Raw genomic sequence first — 16,226 nt, forward strand, 5'->3', positions numbered from 1 at the left:
AAGAATGCCTATAGCTGCGTATTTTTAACGTGGGTGTACAATCAGGTGGGAGTGTGCCAAGATCATGTATTTAACCCACTGAAGAAAGAAAGTGCAGTAGCCCAGTAAGGCTTGTTAAAATTTTAAATTAAGTGCAAGTGGAGATTCTGGGTAGAAAATGTTCTTAAATGTTACATTTTTATAAATTTCTTACTATTTTTTTTTTTGGACACTGGGCCTAGACTTTTCCATTGATGCAAATGTAGAAAGTGTGCTTCTAACATTTTTTAGTTCTGCTATTTTCCTTCTGTTTTATTTTGCTGGATCGCTCTTAGTTATAAACAGGAGTAGGCTTGTTTAAAGGACTGTGCTTTTATAATAATTTAATTTTGTCAGTTAATGTTTTTAATTCCCTTATAACGATGCTACTCCTGATCAAAGATTGTGTTTTCCCCGAGTTACCTACTTTTCTTTTCCATAGTGCTGTTCCTGGCCGTAGGCAGAACACCATAGTGGTGAAAGTTCCAGGACATGACGACAGTCACAATGAAGACGGAGAGAGTGGCTCTGAGGCCAGTGACTCAGTTTCCAACAGTGGACAATTAGGAAGCCAAAGTATTGGGAACAATGTCACGCTTATTACGCTGAACTCTGAAGGTACGCTGGGCTAACTATAAAGCTACTTACGCAAAGTACATGTGGTGGTGGAATGAACTAAGATTCAACTGGAAGCTTCAGAGATCATTTCATGGGTCCAACCTTGAATGGTTAGGCAGTGTGGCAAGCATCAGGCAGGAGTGAAGGAATCTGAATGAATCGTTTGGTTGGTTTTTTGGGGTTGGGTTTTTTTTTGGCTTGTTTGTTTCCATTTGTACCAGTTTTACAGGCAGAACAGCTAATTAAAATGACTTGTAAAATTTAAAAAGCATGCCCCAGTGTAGCTTTATATTTTAAAGGCTTGAAATTAACACATTCAACCTGCAGGATTTCTTATCAGCAAGTTGAAATACTGTTTCAGGAAAATAAATGACTTCTCTGGGAAATAAAAATCTGCAAGTCCATCTCCTCCTGTAACTAAAAAATAGTTACGTTGGCAACTGTAAGCAATATTTATAGGGAAATTCATATTAAAACCACACTGTTAACCTGATAGTGTTTAGTGTCAGATTTTTCTGAAAATTGGTCACAGCAATCAAATGTAGTGAAATCTAAGAATTTTAGATTGGCCTTATAAAGACATTCTGTTTTATGTGGTTGGAAATATTGAAGTGAATGTTAGCTCCTATATTTTAGTCACAAACACTATCATATAAGGGATGCTGAGTTGTAGGTAAAAAAAAAAAAAAGATAAATTATGTTTTATTAGTTTGAAAGTATCAGTGATTTTTTTTAATACAGATGTAATTGGAATCCTAGACTTCAATTTAATGATTTTCCTAATTATTTTTAAAAACATATTTATTGAACATTTAATTAAGTGTTATTCTGGATGTAGTAGTTCATATTTATGTTCAGGTACCAGAGAAGAATAAGCTACTACAGGAAATGGTTGTAGCAGAATGTACTTAGCGGGTGACCTTAGTACTTAAGAGGTAAATGTGTTGTCTTTCGGATTTCTAACATTGAAACAGGACCCTAATTTAGGAGTGATTCAGTTTCTTCTGCGTGGTCTCCATCTCCACTGGTAAGAGCATGTTGGCTGTGAACAGGTTAGGATACAATTAGTGGTAAGGATTAATTCCGGATAGCCTGCAACCAAGTATTTAAGAGTGCATTCAAAAATTTCAGAACTGACTAACAATTCAATGAAATGTTTTAAAACTTTGATACTTAGAAAACTTCAGAAGTTAGTCTACTGAAAGTCTCATGCTTTCTGAAAAGGTTGTTCAAAGGCATTTGAACCTAGGATCTTCACCTTCAGTGGATACTCATATAACATATGTATATTAGAGAGAGTTTTTAGGTTCTGTCCTGTACGTGTGTTGCAACACAGAGTACCTTCCATTTTGGGTCAATGGAGAATGAAGGGAGACTGAGGCTGGCTGAGGAGTTGCTCTCAACAAAACTGACTGAATTGCAGATAGTGCTGATATTATGATGTGAAAGTACACTAAAAAAATGTATTCTTTGTGTAGTCTGTTAATATTTCATCCAGCTCTGCGTCAGCTATGCCAGGAACAAAGTTTCTAGCATTATGAGGATATTTGTTGTATAATGCCCTTTTTGACTTGGTTGGCACAGATTTGCACAGACAAATGTGATGTTGGCCTTTTATGCCATTGTTGTATATGTAAATTTTGAAGAAACAGCTAATCCATTAATGTCTTCAAATCTGATTTTCTTCAGACCTTTAGAACACTCATCCATTAAAAATCTCTGAGATTGATGAATGCTTTGAGAATCAGATTACTAATCCCCAACACCTACCTCTTCTTGCCCTCGCGGAGATGAGAGGGGACTGCTTGCACAGAAGGAATGCTAAGCGAACTAGCCTGCAGTGTGTCGCAGAAATTAAATTATTAATAAAGGAAGTGATGAAGAATAATAGATCTGCTGTGCAGGCTTATTTTCTTCAGCAGTAAAAGGCAAAACTTAGAGCACCCATCAGCTTGCTTTCATCGTCTGTGAAAGAATTCTGAGTGACTTTCAAGTTGCTCAAAAGAATCTTGATTGATTGTAAGATACAAGGAGCTGGGAGTGGTTGTACTTCAGCCCTTACGGACTGAGACTAAACAGCAGGTTTTCACTGTGACTCCCATCTGTCTTCTGGTGTCTGGAAGGCAAAACTAAAGCGTGTTTATAGTTGGGCTTTAGCTAATTTTGGATATGGCACTGACCTGTGGATGTTTTCAGAATTTAATTTAAAGTTTTCTATAAAAGCATTGTTTGTTCTCTGCTGACTGTTTTCAAAGAGCATTTAATCACATGTGGTAGTTTAAAAATACTAGTGTTATTGACTTTCTACTGAAAAATAATTATACAGAAGCAAAAAGCCCAGTTATTGCTATAATGGTTTTGGGTTTTTGTTTTTCTTTGATTAACAGTGTGACTTTATTTGATCTTCAGTTGTATGTTACTTTTTCTGCTTGTGCAGTAAGGCACGTTGCCTTTTTTCTTTGAGCAACAACGATCAAGATTACTTGATTTTTTTTTTTCTTCTGCTTTTCAGAGAACTGAGAATGCTCATCCATTTTACAGATGCAGTTAATGGTCTGCATTTTAAGATGTAGTATTTATGAACTGAAAGCTGAGAGATACTGAAATTTTGTGATTTTTTTTCCAAATTTCATTTTGGAATAGTTTATGTCCTTTCACACGGGGATGACAGTAGAAATATTGACACCTGATATATTCATTGGACTGCAGTTCTAAAAGTGATGTTCATGAAGTAATCTTGCACAATTGAAGATAAAACCCAGCAAGAATAGAATTGTGCAGTAGTGAATTAGGGTGTAAAATCAAATTAAAATAGGGTGAAAGGTTTCCTAGTTAAGTGACTTACTATTTTATTAATGCCATATTTTTGGCATAGAAAATATCAAGTGTATCCTTATTCAGCAGACTAAGAAATAGTGGGTTTTTTAATTTCACTTGTAATTTTACCCCATAGATATTAATAACTGTCAAAAGTGATTAGTCTGTTGTTGTTTTGAACGCATATGTTAGAGTGTGTCTTTTCCACTCTGACTTTGTTGCAGCCCAAGTGGATCTTCTGGAGAAATTAGAGAAAAGCAGTTGGTATGATGTAGAAACAGCAGTGCAAGTTTATAATCATGCGTGCTTTAGATACAAAATTTCTTTTCTACAAATGGGAGGATTATTTAATACTAAGATCAAAGCTCAAAACTCTGTTTTACAAGCTTCTCTTTTAAGATAGTATCTTCCTCCAGAAACACTATTTGAAAGAATTGAATGCCACTGATCATCTCAGAGTTTAAATGGGGAAAGAACATCAAACTGATTAACTTTGAATCTTCAGTTTCTGGAGATCTGGATTGGAGCCTTCATTTAAATCTCAAATGAAAAATAGAAACCTTTCTTTACTGTACTGAACGAGGGAGCCCGGGTGTTACCCACTACTGAGCTCATATTTGTGTAGAAGTGAAAAAACAGAAAGGTGTTAAAACAGCCAACATACGACTTACCAAGTAACACTGTCTCGAGGCTGCTCTATTCTGGTAATTTAAACTGCTTAAGCAATGCTGAAATGTTAGTAGTGAACACTTCCTTTAAGGTCTGATTGATTTAATCACTGCCCATGTCTTTTCATTTTTCTGATTTAGGAAAAAAATCCCCTCCATGTATTTTTAACACAATACATTAATGATGTTTAAAAAGGTCTTTAAAAAGGCTTTTGGAGAGCTCCTCTGACAATTGTGAAACTGTCCTTAAGCGCGGTGTGCTTCACTAAATCAATCTCAGTTCTGGTTTCTTTCTTTTCCCTTTCTCTCTCTGCCTTTTGAAACATGGAAGTTGTGTAGGTAACTCGTGTACGGTGGTAGAAATGCAGCTGAGCAGTTTAAATCAGGACGTATACACCTTTGTCTTTTCCTAGAAAAGTTTTCTTTCTCAAGCATGGCTTTTAGAAATTTGAAGTACCCATCTCTTCCAGGGCTTTAGAAGTCTTTTGTGTCGTAGTTTAGCAGAAGTGTTTTGTGGAGGAAAGAAACCAGCAAACATGAGTTACAGCATGACCTGTCAAACGTATAAACAGACCATTTTACTGTGTGAGTATCTAAGAATTTGGATGGAGGCTGGTTTTCTGAAAGGTTTTGGTAGATGAAAACAATGTAAATATAATGAAAATTAATGGTTTTGCTGTGTTCTCCTGAGGCACTGTGTGCTTTTTCTTTAAGCTGGAGGAAACCTGTATTTCAAAACACGGGGAACTTTTCTTGTTCATTGTCCCTTTTTTTTTTTTTCTTTCCTTCCTGCCCCCAGCATGGATTACACATCTTTCTTATTTTAATGGAATAAACCCCAAACATTTATCACTAAGAAGTGTTTAAAGTAAATGTCAACAATTGATAGATGTGTTTTTCTCTTTTAAGAGTCCAGTTGATTTTGACATGAATATGTTCTTACTGTAAGTTTTGGAGTACAGCATATTTTCAGCTTAAACAAAGTCATGCTTTTTTAAAATCTTGAACTTTCTAATTAGGCTTAAAAATGAGCAATTGATTGATGAAGAACATTTTTTAAAACATCATCATTTGTACATGTCTATGTATGTGTTATTTTTGTAACGAACAGTTGTAGATCTTCAGGAACTGTTACAAAACCCTTGTTTGTCCAGTTGTGTTTGAGGATTCAGTGGCTGTGTGTGCGTTAAGTGGTTTTTAATGCAGTGACTTTTATCCACCTGTTCAGCTGTGATTGGAGTGGAGTTGATACTTGTCTCAGGTGTATTGAAGCTCTGCAGAATTGTGTGACTTATAATGCAAGTAAAGATAGCACAGGAAGGGATTTCATTAATTTCACTGATAGGATTTTGGACTGGGAAAGCCATTAAGTTTTATATACTACACATGCTGATTTTTTTTTTTTAATAGTTGTGTGGGATTTCATTGTGTGCTATGTTAAGTGATGGCACTATTCTATTTTCCTCCTCAGTTTTGGATATTGTACTTTTTACACTTTCAGGGTGGTAGTAGAAGGAAAGTTTAGACTTTTTTTTGAGGAGATTATTTTTCTGTGCTTTCCAGAATTCTTGTACATTTATAAAGTTTTGTAGGCTCTGAATTGGATTCCACTAACCTAAAATGCTACATCTGATATTTAGTTTCCTTATTGCACAGAACTTAATTTGTGAATAGATTTTTTAGGCCTTCATATCTGTGAAGGTATCGATACTAGTTGGTTGCACAGAAAGTAATGCCTCGTGTGCAGTCTCTGTTCACGACAACTTTCATCCTAATGTTGTTGCATTCTTTTGGATTTTGCCTTCCACTGCAAAAAATTAAACTGTGAAGAACATTAGATCCACACAAGTTTTAAATTACAGAAGTTTTAAACCTATGATATTAAGTACCTATATTGTTTTCTGACTTTAATGAATTCTCTCGTACTGGTATGTGGCTGTAATCCCGTCAAGGGTTGGCTTTCAATTGACTAAGCTATAACCTGGCAACCGTATGCACTTCTGTGCTCACCACAAATCTGTTAGAAAATATTCTTACATTCTCAAATATATTTGTCTAAACTTTTTAACTGAAGAGTTTTAGCATTAGACAAAGAAAAGCAATTGCAGTAACTATGAGAAAATAAGTTTTGGTAAGAACAGAGAGTAGATTTTCAAATGATCAATGCTTAGAAGGAACCTTTTGTGTTCTTGATAGGTAACATCTGAGATGAAAATAACACTCTTTTATCCAGGCTCCAGTTACCTCACATCTTATTTACTGTAAGGCCTCCTCTCTGGCCTTATATTCAGATACATATTTACTATTTCAGATATATATTTACTATTATTATTTTTTTAATTAGTTTTGCTGTGGTCAGGCAGTTTTGTGTTTCCTCTAAATGTGTTGAATTTTAGTTTGAAAAATTTTACAAGATCTCGCTTTTCAAAATTTCACATTTGGTAAAACCAGAATTTTCATTTTTTTTAATGCAGCTTATGTACAGGAAAAAAATATTAACTGAAGCAGCTGCTTCAGTTTAGGTGAACAAAGCTCAAGTTTTGAATACTTACTTTTCAACTGAAGAATAAACTATGTAAAGGTGCTGTGATTATACTTGCACACTTCTGTAGGAGATATGAGGACACCATTATTTGGCTTAATAGTAGATATTGCTTTCAAGATACAAGGGACTTGAAGATGTAAGGAATATTGTAATAATACACATACTCAGTGTATGGTGGTAACCTTTAAAATATTTAATCTGTGACTCACTGTACAAACAAGAGGAGCATCTGTTCCGAAAACATTAATGCACATTATGTTACCCTTTTAAATCTCTCACAATGGAGTTACTGTCCTATCTTTAATACGAGAGGGGGAAAAAAAAAAAACGGGACCTCTCATCTTTGTGGTATAAGAATGTCCCATTCAGCATTACTCTGCTGCTTTAAAAGCAGATATTTTTCAAAATGTCTGTGCTAAAGCCAAGACTTTGAAATTACTAAGAAAGAAACACACTGTCCTTAGTATCTCCCAAGTACGTGAAATGCTCTTGAACAGCGCTCCATGAAAGCTGTTTTTAAGTGATATAAATAAAATGGCAAGATCCATTGAGTTAGACCTTGGTTCAGTGAACTTCACACCTGATACACTGCTATAGGATGTTTGGCACCGTGTATGATAGTTTTCTATTTTATCTGCTTTCTCTGCATTACTTTTACTGCACTTAAAGACAATCAAAAAGATAGAACTAGTAATATAAATGTGCATTTTTTGAGAAGATAAGGGCAAACTGGTCTACATAGTGTGTTAATCAAAGTATGAATAATATTTTTCCAAATGAAATTTAGTCACATCTTGTCTCTTCAACTTTGCATCTGAAACAGTCATTTTACAATAGTAGTATGAAATAGTGCTCAGAATTTGCTTTCCGAATGTGAGTCCAAGCAGCTATTTGTACGTGTCCCAGACTTATCTGTCCACAGGATTTTCCAGTTCACTCTAAGATCAGATCTCACGTGTTATATGATCATTTGCAGCACTTTGCTTTTCCTGCCAAGCTCCTTATGACCAGATACAGACAGCGAGAACAAACTTTTAAATAGCAAACTTTTTGTACCTTAAACTAATATTATATGTAGCTGATGTGAATATGCTTATGAGACCTCAGGAGCTTCAGTGACATGTTAAAACCAAAGGAAACCATAGAAATTGAAGTGGTTTTCTTCAAGGTATCTATCACAGTGATGGCTGAAATTAACAATCCAGTCCACTGTGTAAAGTTAAATATAACAAAGATGGAATAAACAAGAAAGTCGGCAAATGAGAAATCTAATTTTCTGGCATGAAACACGCTTTCTAAGGGTTTAAAGAGCCCTCTAAGTCCATGGATTTTAATTTTCTCAATTTTATCTGGATTTTTTTTTTTTTAGCTGATTGTTTTAAATTACAGATGATTGTATGGTCCTGATTTTCTACTTCTGTTGAATAAATTCCCTGGCCTTCAGTGACTCATAAAGTGAATGAATCTCCTCTTTCTCTCGTGGATTTAACCATGTACTAAAATTGAGGCCTTATTTCTAAGAAACTAGTAATCTCACTGATGTTATGCTGAGACTTCTATGCACACTGTAGTATTTGCTGACGCATGTGCTTTGATGCTGTGTGCCCATATATGTTCTTTTGTGCTGTATGTTGTCTATCTGAGGAAACCATGAGGGCAGGCGAGCACAGGATGTATTTTCAGAATATCTCATATAATGTACTGGTCCTCCAACCATAGGGGCTTAGAAGTTAACTGGAACTGGCCATAGAAGTTAACTGGAACTCTGTCTCTATTAGCCTTTGCCGTACAGAAGATTATACTTGGAGCATGAGATTTTTATGGTTATATGTCTTTTATATTTACATGAAAATTAAACCTTTTTTTTTTCCTTCATGAGAATAGTCAGATGTAAAACTCCAACTCTGTGTCCAGGGTTTCTGATATTCCTGGATGTGTGTGTGTGTTGGACGCTTCCTTTTGCCAGAACTCCCAGCGTCTTAATTGCTTTTTGTAGTGGGAGGAGATTTTCGTGAACATAGCTTTAAAGCTAGTTCCTTAACCTTTCTTTTAGCACAAGCTTTAAATCACATTGCTACATTTGTAGGCTAACATATCGTTGCTCTGATCCTTATATTTAATGATTGCTAGTTAATCAAGTCAGTATTCTCTGTCAGTTAATCACTACCTCCAGGAACTCTTGCAGGGGTAAAGACTTGGGCTAATTGATAGAAGTTTATTTAAAAATATGATGTTGAATCTTCTACACATCAGCTAAAATATTATTTCTCTAGAAGTGGGAGTTAATTTTTGTAAGTTAGGATTATTTTTTTTTAGGGTTTATTCATTTTTCTGCCTTTGTACTACAGCTGCCATTTGTTTTTCACCGCCGCAAGTGCCAGTTTTTCGCCCAGCCTTGTTCATAAAATAAACACGACAGCTCGGAATAATGGCACATGTTAATTCAAGTGTTTATGTGGGCAGGTGTTTTCTTTTGTTTGTCTTAGTTTTAAAGGAGTGATTGGCAGCACGAAGCGAGAGCGGAGCCCAGCTTTGCTTCTCCTCTTGCTGCTAATGCTCACGTGTCAAACTGGGGGAGCGTATCCCAATGGAAAGACGTGAGTAACAGTTAAATGTCTGTCATCTCCCTGGGTGGGAAAACACATACAACATGTCGAGAACGAGTCTGAAAGCCCAGCAACTCTTGTCTGGTTTTTGTTCTCTTGATATAGGTTTTCTTGATACTGACCTTAAAGCTGGCTCCCCCTGTTTCCATAGAAATGCTTGTTTGCGCAGCAGCCCCGGCCGCCTCTCGGCGTCTTGCATGTCCCTGACGAAACAGAGGAACGGTCAGCTGTGTTGTGAGATAAAAGAAGTGGACTTAATACAGTAAAAAAAGATATGAAAACGGCATTGAAAAGGGAGCTAGTTCTGGATTCAGTGGGATAGAGATAAAGGCAAATTTTCTGATCTTAAAAAAAACATTGAAGAGGAGTTAGAAATTAGTCTGTCTGTCATTGAAATGAGCTTCTGAGTACAGAGAGGAAATCGGATAAAAATGTCAGGACTTTTAACACTGGAAGTAGAAATGATCAAGAGCCACTTCTCTGATCATGTATTTGGCTTAAAGAAAGTACAAGGAAGTACCTTTCCACATAGTACTCAAAATGCAACAAGGCCATTAGGAAAATTAACAAAGGAAAAATACTTCAGAGCAGAACAAAAAAGGTGTGTGATTAACTGAGTTACAGATGAGTGAGTGCAATTATATACTTCATTATTTTTAAGAAAAGCGTTTTCTTTGACTGTATTCCTCCTTCCCAGCCCTTCAGGTTATTTGTGTATTGTTAGTTGTTAAGGAATAGAAGCAGCTGTGTGTGGTTGTACAGGGCATGGGGGAGTCCTGATTTGGTATCTGGCTATTACAATGTATGTACTAAATAACCAGACTCATCTAGATTCTATCTAGATAATACATATAATGCCTGATAATACACGTAAAGAACCATTTCAGGAAGCATAAAAGGATTCCTGTGTACTAGGAACTTCAAATGATGCAGCTTTAATCAATAGTATTTATGTGCTTAATTGTCCAGAGAGAACTTCCATCAGACTTCCAGGCTTTTTTTCCTCTTTCCTTATTCAGTCTGTCTTCTCCCATAGCACACCACTTTTTCAGAGCAGTTCTGCCTCCCTCATAACCAGCACTGTAGTTCCTCTTTTCACCAGGTTTTTGTGTGCCAATCTCATCATATTTGCTTTATGCAAAGTGCCAGATGTGTTGGCAGGCTGGTAGGAATTATTTTTATATATGATAAGGAATAGTTTAGCTTTTGTGCCCTGAAGTAGCGGCAGTGAGACAGTAGAGTCATGTTTAACTTCAGTCATGGGAGTTCCACTTAATGCAAAATGATTATAAAGCACATTCTCTTTCTGCTGAAGCTTTTAAAGCAGGAGGAAAATGCAAGAGATGATTTAATGTGGGGCATGTGTTCATAGGTCAGAATAACAAGATAGTGTCTTTTTTCCAGGCTGTAAGCAATAGAAGAACTGTTGCACGTGGTAAAAACAGTATGTTCTAGACTCTATGCCAGTGGAAAAAAAAAAAAAAGGAGATTATTTTGCAAATTGAAAAAACCCCTTTGGTTCATGTGGGTTGATAGCATTTGTTAAACAAGGCTGCAGGTTAAAGGTGTTCCATAAGTAGTAATAACTCTAGTAGTAATTCTGTGAACTGACAATGCATTAAGATTTCGATGAGATATAGAATCATTTACGCAGGCTTCCTAGAATTTCTTTGAAAAACTTAGACATTTATCCAGAGATGGTTTAACTTTGCCAGCTCTGCCCAAATTTGGATAAAACAGTCAGTTTATCTTCAGGAACAGACTGTTGTTTTCCCTGATAATGTTAACCAGACTTGTGGTGAGGCCAGACACAGTGGCATTCAAAACAAGTTGTAATTAATCTGAACCACTTTTTCAGATGGTACTTGGTACTGTGAGTAGAAAACAGCTAGTGCACCGTTACATAGCTCAGGATGAAAAGTAAGGTTTAAATATATAAAATATATATAAAAAAAATTGTGAGTGTATAAAAAGTATATTCAGAACAGAGCATTAGGTTCTGATTTCAACAGAAAAAGTTTTGAGGGACTACCTGCTACATAAATCAGCAATAAATATTTTCCAAACAAATTATTTGAGTTGATAGTCTGATGTTTATGATGATATATCAGTATTGTGTAATCCAACATTTGCTTCATGCTGTTATTATTCATTGCAACAAACTCGCATCTGACATGTGGTATGACTCAACACAAAGGTCATGTTGGAAAAGTGTTTTTCAGTGTTTGAGTTGCTTTTATGTTATATTTTATTGTGTGCTTTTGGCTTGAAGTGTAGTAAAATGCAGGCTCCTTAACCTATGCCAGTACTTGGAAATAAAGATGCTGCTTCTTCAGGGGTCCTATTCAGTGTGAAAAGAGCCTTGCTTCTCTGTCTGAACTCTCTAACCCTATTTTGTGACTAGAGGGGTTAGGGAAAACAGGACTTTGGTACTTTGTATATACCATGAAACTCTACTTTAAAGGCATTTATTTCATGTAGTTGAATGACTTCCTTCACGTTGTTAACCATTCTGAGGGTGTGAAACAACGACGAAATGCTGTCCAGCTCTAGTATGGAAAGGCTCAGTGACTCTGAAGTCAGGAAGCTTTGTTTTATTCCACAAAGTTGAGCAAACAAAAATCAAATCCAAATGGTCTGTGTCAGTGAATACTGTAATAGTACTGGAATGATGTTCTGTCAAGTTCCTATTTACATTGTCAAAATTTGTACTGGAAATTCTGTTTTTATCTGGGACGACAGTCTCATCCTAGGTCCTGTGTGACATCCTCCACTTCAGCAGGGATCGGTCAGCCTTACAAGTTCTGGTGTAGTTTCTGCCTCGTCTTGAATCCACAAACTCTTAGCGTTATTTGCAAAGATTAATTTCCAGTAAGGGCTTAGTATTCCTCTTAAAATGAATAGGTGTTTTTCCCACCACACTGAGAGGCTGGGACAGAAATCAAAGCAGTTTCTTATACATAAAAAGTGTGTGTGTATACACAAGAGCAGTTAGGTATAGGTCTGCTGCTAATGACCTTATACTGGAATGGAAGATGCACTTGGCAGATGATTAGTGATGGATTCATTATCTTTATGCTGGGCCTGTTCCTTGATTAACTATGTGGGTTTAGGAAATAACGTAGAATACTGGCCAGTAGGTTTGAAGAAAAACCGAAATGTTGATTGGGATCAACCTTTTGAATGATTGTCATTGCTTGAAATACTCTTTTTAAGTGATTAAATAAGTTGCTATTCCTATTGATTATAATTTCTTAAATTTATAATCTTGTTTAGACTCATTTTAATTGATGCTTTGAGGGAAACATGTGGTTCAAAGATGTTAGCTTCTTGAAATTAGCTGTACTTTAAGAATATTATGGGGTTGCAGTAATCTTAATTTTTAGGTGATGACTAACTTGATGAATGAGAACACTGTAAATATTGTGTGCTCTTTCAGCTGTTGACCTCTAATATGAGACACTTAAAAAGATGTCTGAGAGAGTTAGACATCTGGACTAATTGCACCAGTTCCTTGTGTAGGCCAGAACATTAATGGCAATAACTTTTGGTCACTATTGGTGTGGATTTGAGAATAACTTTTTATCTGTAGCAAATCTTGTGATCCTATTAGTCATGCTAAATTTTAAAAAAGTTCATGAGGGCTACGAAGAAAACTGGAAGAACTCGTGGTAACTCGAAATATTGGCTGTAACTTGAACCTGACTGTTTCATTCTGTGTCACAATTCAAACTTTCATAATCTCTTTTTTTAGAGGATTACCCCAATGGGACGTGGCTCGGAGATGAAAATAACCCTGAGATGCGGGTCCGTTGCCCCATCACCCCTGCTGACATGCTGCACATCAGCACGAACTGCCGCACAGCCGAGAAGATGGCACTGACACTGCTTGATTATCTCTTCCATCGGGAAATTCAGGCCATCTCCAACCTCTCGGGCCAAGGGAAACATGGGAAGAAACAACTTGATCCTCTCATGATTTACGGAATTCGCTGTGAGTATAATACTGAAACGTTTGAATTTATACTGCGTAGATAAGGCAGAAACTGTCTGCTGCTTGCAGTTAAACGACATTTTGTAAGAACCGGGTATGTATTTTTGTTGCCAGACAGATGTTTTGTTTGCTTTTGTTTATGCAGGAATCCTAATGGGCTGGTTTAATTTAGTTTGTTGTGGGTGTTCACCAGAAATTCCTCAATCTTGAAATCTGAATTCAGATTTCTTTGCAACTACCAGCTGTGAGCGCACCAAGTGTCGTAAATATCAGAGAAATACTGCTTTCTCAGATGATGGAACAAATAATAAAACAAATTGCACATATTTAAATATTGTTCAAGTGTTCAAAACAGTATGGTCTTGAATCTTAGATTTTTACTTCCCATTGAAGTGTATTATTTCAAAAGACTTTCTGACATTGAGATGGAAGAAATTTGCAATCTCTGCCAAAGGAGAGATTAAGTATCATAAAGTCTGTGGATTCATAACAGGAATGCATCTGATGCTAATGGACTTCTGTCTGCTCCAATGTGCATGAGTCTTTGGTTATTAAAGCTATTATGCAGTAATGAACAGATATTGCTTATATTGAAGCTGGAATTGTTGTCAATTTAAAAGGAATCAAATGTGTTTTGTGTATAGGATACAGTAGGCATAGCTAGTAGTTTGGAGTGAAGAAGAATCTGGGGATGTGCATCTTGCTCTGATATGTTAACTTCTAGTAGAAGATTACTTGGTGAATATGTTGAGGAAAGCCCCATCTGTTCCAGGTGCTGTGGTATAAATGGTTTCCAGCAAAAGAGGCCTCTCAAACAGCCAGGCATCTGACACAGGTGCACGGCTTGTGTGTGATGGCTTTGCTATGCATGTAATGAGGAAACAAATTTAAATGTTAGTGTGGAATTAAGAGGGAGTCTAAAAATGACCAGCTTCACTAATTGAACTAATTTTAATCGTAGAATGGTTTGGGTTGGAAGGGACCTTAAAGATCATCAAGTTCCAACCCCTCTGCCATGGGCAGGGACACCTCCCACTAGACCAGATTGCTCAAAGCCCCATCCAGCCTGGCCTTGAACCCCTCCAGGGATGGAGAAGTAAATATATTTACTATACCAGTAGATCTCACTGTTAAAAGGTTCTTTGTAGTCATGTCTTATGTAGGTCACCAGTGGATTAGTAGAGTGGGAATAATTCGTTATACTAGAGTATTTTGTATGCAGTTGCCAATTTGAAATGCCAATTAAGGCTTAAAAACATAGCCAGAGAGAGCTTATTTTAAATGGTGTTTTAAGTATTTGATGCTTTGTTTTTATGCTTCTGTTAGGGCAATCTGTTTGATAGTTACATGGAAGAAAATGTGAAGAATATTTGATGATGAGACTGCTGGGCTTTCTTTACACTGAGCTGAAGAAATATGGTCCTATTGACCTGCTTTTGGTTCTAGCAATTTGCCGGCTACCCTGGGGAAACTGATGGGCAAAACTAACCCTTTCAGTTTGCTGCATTAGGCCAATTTTTGTGTCGTTACATACCTGAAGCACGAGACTTCATGCTTATGCTGCAAATATATGTAATATGTTTTTTTCAGAGAGATAATAATTCAAAATAATTTTTGATGTCCAAAACCTTTTTATCTATTGATCTCATAGATTTAAGTAACCTTGTTCCATTGTGTTTTTAAAACTTAGAGGTTTTTGAAAACAGTTTTTAGAAACATAAAGAAGTGAATCTTGCTCCAGTGTTAAAGCAAGTCACCAGCAGCCCTTTTCCCCATCGCTTAAATCTCTGAGCAAGTTAAATCAAACGAGTGAGTTTATAACTATTTGTGTAGGAAGAACAGATTTTTGAAAACATGAACATGGGGAAAGAATGTGCTCATGTGACTGAGTGCTCAAGCTAGGGATTGTGTCATTTATACGAGGCATTCTGACCGTGAAGAAGCTGGATTATAGAAGTGATCCCTGCAGTTGGAAAAGGTCTGCGATGGCAGAAATGTAACAGCAGTGGATCCGAAGCAGCAGCGTTATGAGCAATGGGCACAGAAACCTCTGTCTGTGTCTTTGATATCATAAGCACTGTTCGGGAGGTTTGGGATCCAGGTACCTGAAACATCTGTATTTCTTCTTCTCGTTGACTAGTGTGTTGCTTTCTGTTGGGAACCAGTCCATAACAAACTATCTGTATTTCTTCTTCTCATTGGCTAGTGTGTTCCTTTCTGTTGGGAACCAGTCCATAACAAACTAGGGATTGTGTCTGCCTTCTGGAATAAATACACCCCATGTCAATCTGACCAGAGTTTACTCTTTTGGGTACCTAAGTGTTAATGGTTATTGAGATTTGCTGTCAGCAATGACGAAGGATCCTGTGGCAACAAATAATAAAAATGCACGTAAACTTGATGAAGCAGCAAATGTCCCCCTAATGTTAATGGAATTAGCATCCCTAATGTCTGTCAGAGGGGTACTGGGAAGAGCCCTGCCATGCCAGATGCGCTTTGCTTTGCCAGTCCACAGACCATCTGGTTTTTATTGGTGAAGTGTTGTTCCATAAAATCTACCAAAAACTGAGTGCAGCGCTAGCATGGGAACTGAATTAGGTTGTTGTCCTGACAATGTGGTTTGCTTCTGCTCTAAGCAGTAATACTTTGATGCATTATTTTAATTGATGCTTTGAGGGAAACATGTGGTTCAAAGATGTTAGCTTCTTGAAATTAGCTGTACTTTAAGAATATTATGGGGTTGCAGTAATCTTGATTTTTAGGTGATGACTAACTTGATGAATGAGAACACTGTAAATATTGTGTGCTCTTTCAGCTGTTGACCTCTAATATGAGACACTTAAAAAGATGTCTGAGAGAGTTAGACATCTGGACTAATTGCACCAGTTCCTTGTGTAGGCCAGAACATTAATGGCAATAACTTTTGGTCACTATTGGTGTGGATTTGAGAATAACTTTTT

At 36.6% G+C, this 16,226-nt stretch overlaps 1 protein-coding gene across 1 annotated transcript in view; it reads left to right on the plus strand.

Moving 5' to 3' along the window:
* Nucleotides 1-16,226, plus strand: part of BANP (BTG3 associated nuclear protein) — a 135,815-nt gene that overhangs the window by 21,365 nt on the left and 98,224 nt on the right. The window contains exons 5-6 of the mRNA XM_014942091.1: nt 461-636; nt 13,027-13,266. Coding sequence (XP_014797577.1) covers nt 461-636; nt 13,027-13,266 — 416 coding nt within the window. The remainder of the gene's footprint in view (nt 1-460; nt 637-13,026; nt 13,267-16,226) is intronic.

This window comes from Calidris pugnax, unplaced genomic scaffold, assembly GCF_001431845.1.
Source record: "Calidris pugnax isolate Ruff unplaced genomic scaffold, ASM143184v1 scaffold28, whole genome shotgun sequence".
Taxonomy (NCBI): Eukaryota; Metazoa; Chordata; class Aves; order Charadriiformes; family Scolopacidae; genus Calidris; species Calidris pugnax.